Source organism: Suricata suricatta, chromosome 8 (assembly GCF_006229205.1).
Source record: "Suricata suricatta isolate VVHF042 chromosome 8, meerkat_22Aug2017_6uvM2_HiC, whole genome shotgun sequence".
Classification (NCBI taxonomy): Eukaryota; Metazoa; Chordata; class Mammalia; order Carnivora; family Herpestidae; genus Suricata; species Suricata suricatta.
In genome coordinates this window covers 8,977,900-8,987,313 of record NC_043707.1, presented here as the reverse complement: position 1 = coordinate 8,987,313, position 9,414 = coordinate 8,977,900, and the positions used below count along the sequence as shown (strand labels likewise).

General features: G+C 62.0%; 2 protein-coding genes across 2 annotated transcripts in view; one reads left to right on the top strand and one right to left on the bottom strand.

Moving 5' to 3' along the window:
• Positions 1–762, top strand: part of TXNDC11 (thioredoxin domain containing 11) — a 54,290-nt gene extending 53,528 nt beyond the window's left edge. Inside the window, exon 13 of the mRNA XM_029949800.1 lies at positions 3–762. Within this exon, the coding sequence (XP_029805660.1) occupies positions 3–296 (294 nt within the window). The 3' untranslated portion in view covers positions 297–762. The remainder of the gene's footprint in view (positions 1–2) is intronic.
• Positions 763–2,562: 1,800 nt separating this feature from the next.
• Positions 2,563–5,640, bottom strand: SNN (stannin). Its single transcript, XM_029948210.1, has one exon. The coding sequence runs from the start codon at positions 3,224–3,226 to the stop codon at positions 2,963–2,965; it is 264 nt and encodes an 87-aa protein (XP_029804070.1). The 5' UTR covers positions 3,227–5,640; the 3' UTR covers positions 2,563–2,962.
• Positions 5,641–9,414: the final 3,774 nt, after the last annotated feature.

Here is a 9,414-nt window from a genome sequence, read left to right as displayed (position 1 = left end):
CGCTGCACGGGCGCAAGAGCCGCGAGCTGGACGAGCTGGCCCGGAAGCTGCGGGCGCTGGCCGACGCCTCGGAGGACCTCCTCGCCGAGAACGCGTGGCTCAAGGTCCTGGTGGCCACCATGGAGCGGAGGCTGGAGGGCAGGGACAGAGCCGACCCGCTGGCCCCCCCGCCGGAGGCCCGCCCCAGCCACCCCAAGCCCTCGGGGCCCCCCCGGCTCCCGGGCGGCCCCCCTGCGCCTTCCAACGTCAGCTCCGCGCTGGCGTCCGAGAGGAGCGATGAGAACAGGACAGGCTGACTTTTAAAATGACACGAAGAAATCAGAGAAAAACTGTACATTGGGAATATATTTATGCAAATTTTATTGAAATTTATTGTAAATAAAGATTTTCTCAGTGGTCTAGAAAATCACGTTGAATGTCATTCAGCTTTTATGGAACAGGGAGGAACCCTTCCGCTTATTGCACAGACTTGGTAGCTTTGAGATGGAAACAGTAGCACAGTCCATTTGAAGACTTACTGAAAAGTTAGTTGGTATTTCAGTGGCTCAGTGTCCGAGTCCCCTCCCCACCCGCTCCCGTTGCTTCTGCGAGGACATGCAGGCCGCGAGGCTGATTTGCTGACTGGCCCCTCAGAAGACCTGAACACAACGGTCGGGCTATTCAGAAAGAATTCAACGAGAGGTCATAACTTCACCAAGCCGTGGGAGTGTGCGGCTCTGGCATCTACGCTAAATAAAAAAAGTAGCTGTTGATAGACAGGCACAGCGGGCGCTATTCTGTGGTGGTCTTCGGCCTCCCCAGGGGCTCCCACTGGCCCCTCAGAGACCTCCCACGGCCGGTGCCCCCCTGTGCCTGCGACCCTGACCCGGCACCCCCATACCCACCGCGTGGGGGTTGTCGCCCTGGCAGCGGGGTGTGGTGGCATCGCGGAACCACCAGGAGCAGAAAGAGACCCAGGGCAGAGTTGCTAAACGGAAACCTCACTGGGAGGACTGCGGTCAGGGTCAGCCCCAGGGGCTCCTCGGCTCCCCACGTGGAGACGCCCCAGTGTGTGCCGCTGGCAGGCTGCGGGCACGAGGTAGACGGCCTGGAAGTTCTGCAGTGCCTGGGAATGGATCAAACACGCCTACGCCTTCCACGTTCGTCAGGCGGGCCCTTCGGTGGGAAGCCAGCCCTCTCCCTCCTCCTCCATCAGGCATCTTGGAACCCGCTGGCCGGCCCTGCTCACGGGGGCTCCGAGGGTCTCCTACGTGACCTCAGGCTTGGCCATCCCCACGTACGGCCCGACCTCTCTCCTGGGCTACATAAAGCCCAGCCGCCTGGCCGGGGCTCCTCGGTAGCCCCTGGCGCATCTCATTCCTGCTTTCAGCTCCCACTACTAAAGAGCTACCCTTCTCCCCCCGCCCAGCCAGTACTCCATCCCTGACCTCCCAGGTTTAAGTGCTGCTAAACTGAGGTGTTCCCTAAGCTCCTTGGTTGGGGTTCCAGAAAGTAGATTAGTTCAACATGCTTTGCAGAGGAGACTTGGTGAGGCCAGAGGAGCCTCAGCCAGCCTGAGCAGGAGGCCACAGCTGAGGGGTGGGTGGGGGTCGGGGGGTGGCCACGGAGGGCCCGTGCTTCACAGCGAGGCCTGGGCCGGCCCCCAGTTTATCACCACGGACGTCGACACAAGCCACATTTTAGTAACGGTAGCGGAGGGTGTGCTTCGGGCGGTGGGATGAACAATCTCAGGGAGTTTTCACCAAAGTGGGACGCCCTGGGGACACAGGCTGCGGGGGTGCCGGCCCGACCCAGGGCCACCAGCTCCTGGTCTTCACGGAAACCCAGTCCCGCACCCGACGCTCCCCACACCCTCTACCAGCGGGTGGTCAGGCAGGTGGCCCTTGGCTGCACTTGGGGCTCTCTGAGCAGGGTCGGGGGGCTGTCCTAGGTGGCCTACCAGGGAAAGAGGAGTCCAGGACCCAGCAAGTGGGTGGTACTCCGAGAAGAAAGGAAACAACATGTGAAAGGGGAAGAAAAAACCCCCTCCAAGTCCCCTCTCCCTACCCTCCAGTGCAGAAAACATTAAATACGGCAACAAACAAGAAAACACGGTTTCCTCTTTCCTGGGGTGGCTGGGTTTGAGAGCAAGGTCATGGCCACAGGCTCTGGTGTCCCCAGGGAAGCCTCTGCTTGGTGATGGCGGGTGGGGACAGCATGGGGTAGTGCTAACTGCTCCGCCGCCAGACCACCCGGCAGCCCTCGGGACGCGTGTCCTGACTCGTCCTTCACCGGCTCGCAGGCGGCGGCAGTGGCCTCCTTGCAGTAACTGCACTCTCAGCGGGAACTGGTATTTAGTGACCCAGGCAGGGGGGCGTGGTTCCTTCATCCATTTCTAACCAAGCAGAAATCCCCACAGCACCCCAGCTGCTAGGCCACGACACTTGTCCTCTGCCTACACACGCCCGTGGATTAGAGACCCCTGCCCAGTGCGCTGTGGGCCCTCCCATGACCCAGACCCCCCCTCCCGCCCCCCGCCCCCCAGAGCCTTGAGTCAGCTTATCACTGCTACGGTCAGTCCCATGTGCTCTACACGGTGTTTTTAAAAATCGGCAACAAAGGCTTTAAGCACATGCGTCCGGGGCCTATTTACAGTTCACAGGTTGGTGAGTTCACGCGTTACAGTAGTAGCTCTGTCAAAACCAGGCTCAGCTAAACATTCAAGTAACAAAAGCGCTATGGGGTCGTGAGCCCCAGCGAGGTCAGGCCTGCCCACTGCCTGCAATGGGCAGTCCCACCAGGAGGCCAAGGGGGTGCCCAGGGCCGCCACGTCCTGGCTCAGGACGGCCAGGCCCCCGGGAGGCTGTGCAAGCGGTGACGGAGCCCGGCGAGGCCATGCCAGCAAGCGTCAGCCCTTCCTCTCAGCAGCCACCCCTGCCTCTCCACTGGCTGCACCCGGGCCTGGGGGCCTCCGCATCCCGGCTCAGCCGTGGACTTCCGGGCCGCTGGGGGTCAGCTTGGCCTTCCTCTCCACGCACGGTCCCTTGGCGGAGTACTGCACCAGCAGGAAGGGCTCCTTGGTCTCGCCATCCCCCACGATGCTCTCCTCGTCTTCCGACTGGCTGATGCGCTGCAGCCGCAGGTAGCACCAGCAGCCCAGGATCAGGGCCCCCAGGGCCGCGACTGCGATGAGGATGACAATGACTGTGACCACGCCCGTGCTGGGGCTGTGGTCCATGATAGACATGGTCAGCGCCGGGGGAGGCTCCCGAGGGGGGACGCTTGTGGGCCGGTCGGCTCAGCGAGGCTGGAACTCAGGCTGGACACGAGAGCCCTGGAAGACAAGGCAGGGTGACTCCAGTGGAACCCCAACTGCTCACAGACTCCCGGGGGGGAGGGGGCAGGGGCCCTCCCCCGGGGTCCATCTTTAATTGGGTCTTCGGCCTGCCCATCCTGCCCTCATCCTAGTTAGAAACACGCCCGCTGGCTTTCGCTGTTGCTTTGCTCATGACGTTAACTACTGGCGTCCTCTCTGCCGGCCACAGCCCGTGTCCATCCCCCACCCTCGACACCGTCTGTGCTTCTGCCACCAGACAGGAATCCCCCTCCCCCAGCCAAGGACTGGAGGTGCAAGGAAGGGGGCCCACGACCCGCAACCCCACTGCTGTGGAAACGCGAGGGTCTGTTTCAGGTGAATGATCTGGAAGCTCAGCACCACTAGGTGCTCAGTAACCACTCAGGGACAGACAGGAGCCGGTATTTCATGATGGCTAGACGTGAGGGAACCGACAGCAGGGAAAGGACATGGGTCCCTCTCAAAGAGGCGGCGCTGTAAGTAAGCCCCCCAAGTCTTCTGGAACACCTGGGGGAGGGTGCAGCAGACGGCAGCGGGTGCCCACCGGGGAGCAGCAGCAGCCCCGGGGAGAGTCCTAAGCAGCCGGGTCCTGGTCCGTGTTGGCACTCACAACAGCTGTGGGGAGGGCAGGGAGGGAAGAGCAGCACAGCCCAGACCCCGCCGGCTCCAAGCCCAGCGGCAGGTGCGGGACCGAGACTGCAAACGGGTCAGTACGCCAGTGCTTGTCACTAAAACGCATAAGGGCCATGCCAGGGACCCAGGGGATCCTGTGCCAGGATGCTACAGCGGGGGTGGGTGATACCAGGGAGGTGGGGCAGAAGCTGAGCTGGCAAGAGGGGCCGGTCCTTGGGGAGGAGCCTTCCTGGCAGGGGACTGGCATCTTGGCAGGCTGGGAAGCAGGAGCTGAGGGCCGTGGGCGCCGGGACCGCCACCTTCCAGCCACTGCAGCTTCAGGCAAGCCCCTCCACCTCGCTGAGCCGCGAGTTCATCCTCTGTTCACCGAGCTGGTGACTGCCACAGGCGGCCAGCAGTGGGAGGCACAGCAAACAGAAAAAACCCAGACTCCTAAGGCTGGAGGGGGTGGAAGCTAGCACGCTCTCCTGGGTCTCAAGACCCTGCACTTTCTAACTTCTCCTCACCCTAAGTGAAGCTAGTGACAGTGACTAGCACTCGCCTGGTGTGAGGGCGGGGACGAGCCCGCGCCACCTGCAGCACGCAGTAAGGGCTGGTTGCAGAAGTCATGTCTCTGGAAAGACATACATCAACGCAAGGAGGCAGCACTGGAAGGGGAGGCTTTCCCTCCACACACGATGGGACCTGACGTCCTTGAACAGTCACAGCCTTAATTAGAAATGGTTCCTACCCACGCCAGGGAGGCTCCCTGCCCACCCAAGGCCAGGCTTGCCTGAAGGTCAAAGGCAGCAAAGTCGATGCCCCTGGAGTCTGTCCTGGGACCAGGGGCCTCCCCACCCCAGGATGGTCCTGCCACTCCTGTGCCCACGTCTGCAGAAGCATCCTGGGCAGGAGGCGGGGGACATCCCTGGAGTCTGCCCCCTTCTTCCCCCCTTGCAGGGTCAGGCTGCTGCAGTCACGGCAACAGGCTCCCTGGCCCACCTGTGCGAGTCCGCTGTAGCCAGTGCCCTGTCGCCCAGAGAAAAAGCCCCAAATCCTTACGATAACCTACAGGGCCCGACGGGACCTGTCCCTACCCGCTGCTTCTCCCCAGTCAGTGACTCTGCCGCCTCTGACCTCCAGGCTTTGAGCCAGGCAAGCCCTCTGCCCCAACACTCTGCTCCCCCCACCCTTGTTCAGTGGCTCTAAACCAGGGGCGACTGTGCCTCCCAAGGGACATCTGGCAATGTCTGGAGATGTTTTGCTGTCACAACTGGCAGTGGGGGTTCTAACGCTACGGACACTACAGAGTGGACAGAGGCCAAGGACGTGCTAAACATCCCACAGTGCCCTCCCCAGAGATCGGGCCCCAAAGTCAGCAGTGTGGAGGGTGAGAGACCCTGATGGGGTTAACTCCAGCTCAGGGAGGGACGCCTTCCAAGCTCTGCAGTCCAGCGGGGAGAGTCCAGGAGGGTTTCCCCGTCCTGCGACCACACCTGTTCCCTCCCTCCATCCAGGGTCTAGCTTCAGTGTGCAACCCTGGCTCCCACAGCATGGCCATCTGGTCAGCACCTGCCTCCCCCATCGGGCTGTGTGCTCCAGGAGGGTCCCCGAGCACTTCTGTGCTGCCAAGTGCACCAGCTATCCTGGCCTCTTCCCCGTCCCTGCCAGGGCTGCTGTCAGCTCCCACAAACCCTCTCCACCTGTCCCCACAGGCCTCCAGACAGGACAGGTGCCCCCCTCCCCCCCACCCCTCCACAGCCTGCCAGCTAGGCAGGTGAACCTGTCCCAACCCCCGTGCTCTCGTCCCGCTAGGCAGAACACCCACTTGCCTCGTCCCTCCCCCTGGACCTCTTGTGTCCAGTGCCTGCCTGCTGGGGTGCCTGCCCTCCCACCGCCCCTGGACAGGAAGACAACGCAGTATCAGTTCGGAAGGGGAAGTATGTGTGTTTGGGAGTGGGGGTGGTTTGGGGGCAGGAAGCGGGAAATCAAACAATGGCAGCAAGACCTTGAGCAGGGAGGGGGACCCCAGCAGCCGGACCTGCTGGGAGCCTCGGAGCACCAAGTCCAGGGGGAAGCCAAGGGGTCCCTAGACTGACGAGGAAACTGAGGCAGCCCCAGCCCCAGTTGAGAGGAACCCTTTGGGAGGAGTGGTGACCTCAAAACCCAGGCTGGGGGCATGCCTGCCCTGTGCTCCCTGGCACCCCCGGAATGCGTCTGTTTATTCCTTCATGGGCTCAGCAAGTGTTTCCTGAGAACGAAGTTTTTAAAAAAATCTCATCGTGTCATCGATGCTCAGAACCCTCCCCGGCATCAGCAGAGAATCAAAGCCCCCTGCCCCTCCCCACCTTCCCACCTCAAGGCCTCTGAACTCTCTGTTCCTTCTGCCTGGAATGTCCCATGACTGGCCCCTTGCTATCATCCGGGACTTTCTCTGCAGGTGCCTCTGGGAAGACACCTTCCCAGACCACCCTGGCTCCAGATTTCCCACTGCCCCACACTTGCCACTGCCTTGCACAACCTGGTGTTATTCCCTAGAGCTCTCTGCTGCCTGAAATCCTCTTGGGTCACAGAACGTGCCGCCTTGGCAGACTGAGTCCATAAGCAGACAGCACGGTCCATTTGCCCACGGTTGGTCCCCATCCCAATTATCGGCACATGGCAGGTGCTCAATAAATGTCTGCTCAGCATGTTCTGAGCCCGGGGACATGGTGATGAGGTAGAGGATCGCCTGCCCTCATGGGGATCAAGGTCAGCAACCCCCACCTCCCAGAGCCAGTTCTCCAACCCAAAGCCACTACCGGGACCTATGAATGGGTCCTCACACCCATCCTAACAGGCTCCAGGAAGCCGGCAGACTGAGTGCCAGGGCAGGGGGGGTCTTGTGCAGGTAGACCCCCAGCAGACCTGTGCCCACGAAGGGGCAGCTGTCTCCAGATACTGGGGGGCAGGGAGACAAGGGGGCCGCGGGGAACCAGAGCCCAGAAGAAACCTGAAGCATGAGGGCGGCTGGCTGGTGTCCCCTGAACTCCCCTGACAAAGGTCAGCACCGGAAACCCGAGGCCGTCTGGATCCCTTGAAACACACAGGACCAATCCTCCAGCCGCCCACTGCGGACCCCCAGTCCTGCCTCCTTGGCCAGGGTGGCCTGGCCCTCAGATGTCACCCACAGCTCCAGCAGAAACAGGCTCTACAGCCGGGCCCCTCAGCTCCCCACTCTCTACCCTCTCTGCCCATGAGCGGGTTCCAAAGGACCGTCCCCACCTCGGCCACCAGCAAGCTGAGGGCAGATGTCTTCCACTGTCTTGCTGTCCCTCAGAGGCCCATGGCTTAGATCTTCCCCCGTGCAGCACTGCCTCTTCATGGGACCCAAAACGGAGCCTTAACCCCTGTCCATGGGTGACCTTACACACTCAGGCCCGGGAGTGGGGTGGGCACAGCTAGCAGCAGAGAGGATTCACATCCCCACTCCCACCCACCCCCTCCCCCCGCCTTCCCCCTCTACTGGCAGCTGCTCTGGTCTAGCCAGGCAAAATGTTCCCAGTGGCCTCAGTTTCTCAACATGCAAAATGGGTATGAGGCCCTGACCTCACCAGCCAGGCTGTGGGGAGGATGAGCTGTGGTAAGAAATGGGAACATGGAAGGGCATGGGGCCACCGAGGTTGCATGTCACCAGGCACCACGCCTTCCTGGTGCCATAGGGAGGACAGTGAGCCCGAGGACCTGCCTCCCAGGAGGGCACAGAGCCTGGTCCGGGCCTATAACCACGAACAGCCTCTTCCTCAAGGGCATCTGCCACCTTCTCCCTTAGCTGGGCCTATCACCAGTGTCACTGCACCCAGCAGGACACCAGCTCACCACCACAACCCTGCAGTCTCCAGCTCTGGGGTGACCCTGCTTCCATGGGGCCACCTCGTCCCCACCCCCAGGGGCTTGCAGTACTGCCGTGAGGGGTTCAGCCATGCCCCGCAGCAACAAACTACTTGTCAACTTGTGCCAACAAACCAGACTGCCCCTTCAGGGGACCCCAGTTCACAAACCAGAAACGTTTCCTGCCTAATTATTTCTGAAGACGGCATTGCTGGGCACAGTCAGGACGCAGGTGGGACTTCTAGCCATGCCAGGCCCAGGCAGATGCTGGGACCCAAGGATGCATCCCATGAGGCTCCTGCACTCCAAAACCAGGACCCAGAGCAGCAGGGAGGCTGATGGGAACTGAACGATCATGGGGTAGCCAGTGTCCCCTGAGCCTCTGTCACCCACCCAATGATACCTTGTCCTCCCGAAGAGGAAGCACGCATCAGAACCCCCTAGGTTCCCCATGGGCAGAAGAGGAAGCTGGTACAGACTGAGCCTGGGGACTGCCCCAAGGTCAGTCTAGGTCTCCTGTGGCCCGGGCCTGAGACTCCTGCCCCCAGCCTGTGAATCAGCCACGGGTCATTCTCATAGGGTCAGCCTCCTGGCCAAACAATTCAGGCCAACAGCAGCAGACGCTCGACAAAAGTTGGCAATGACTACTTTGTGCTAGACCTCGAGAAGCTGAACACATCACACAGATCGCCTCTTCCTTCAGTCTCAAAACAACCCTAATGTTCTCACCATGCTCGCTCTGCAGATAAGCTGTGGCTCAGAGAAGTTCAGTCAACAGCCCAAGGTCACACAGTTCAAAAGTAGCCGCACAGGGATTCAAACGCAGGCATGATGCATCAGAAATCCCAGATTTCAACGCTAACAGGAAAATATCATATTCTTGACCCCCCACCTCCCCACTCCCCTGCCTCTGTCCCACCGGGGCAGGCTGAGTGACGAGGGCTGGATGCTGGGGACACAGGGATGGCAGGCGCCTGGCAGCTACCGCGTGCCTAGTGCGGGCGACGTGCAGGCGTGGTGCCAAGCGAGCTCCACTCACCCTCTCATTTAACCCTGCTCGGCGACGCCGTCTCCCCCCACCCCTCCACCAAGGAGCTGAGCGAGGCTAGAGGGACGAAGGGGCTCGGTCCACTGGGCACAACTGGAGAAGCAACTCCGGCCGGCCCGCCTGAGCCGGGGGGGAGGGGGGACACGAGACCCAGTCATGCCCACGCGGCGCAGTCACTGGTGAGAGAACCTGGGACCAGACGCTGCGGCCCGTCCTCAGTTTCTCCACCTGCGAAACGGGCGCCAGATGTCGCCAGGACCCGCACTCCCACCCTTAACCCCCGGAGCCCTGCAGACCACCCTGGGGGATCCCAAGACGCCCGCCTCCTCCGAGGCATCTCGAGGAACCCAGCGGCCGGCCTGGGGCACGGGACTGCGGGCCGCGGTGGCGGGCATGCACTGGAGGTGGGGGGAACTCCGACTCCCCGCAAGGCGGCCGCCGCCCCCAGCCGCCTCCTTTGTCCCGATCGCGCCGCAGCGCAGCGGACAAAGAACCCCCGCCCGCCGGCGCTGGCCCCCGAAACAGACCCTCCCTCCGAAGCCGCGCCCCC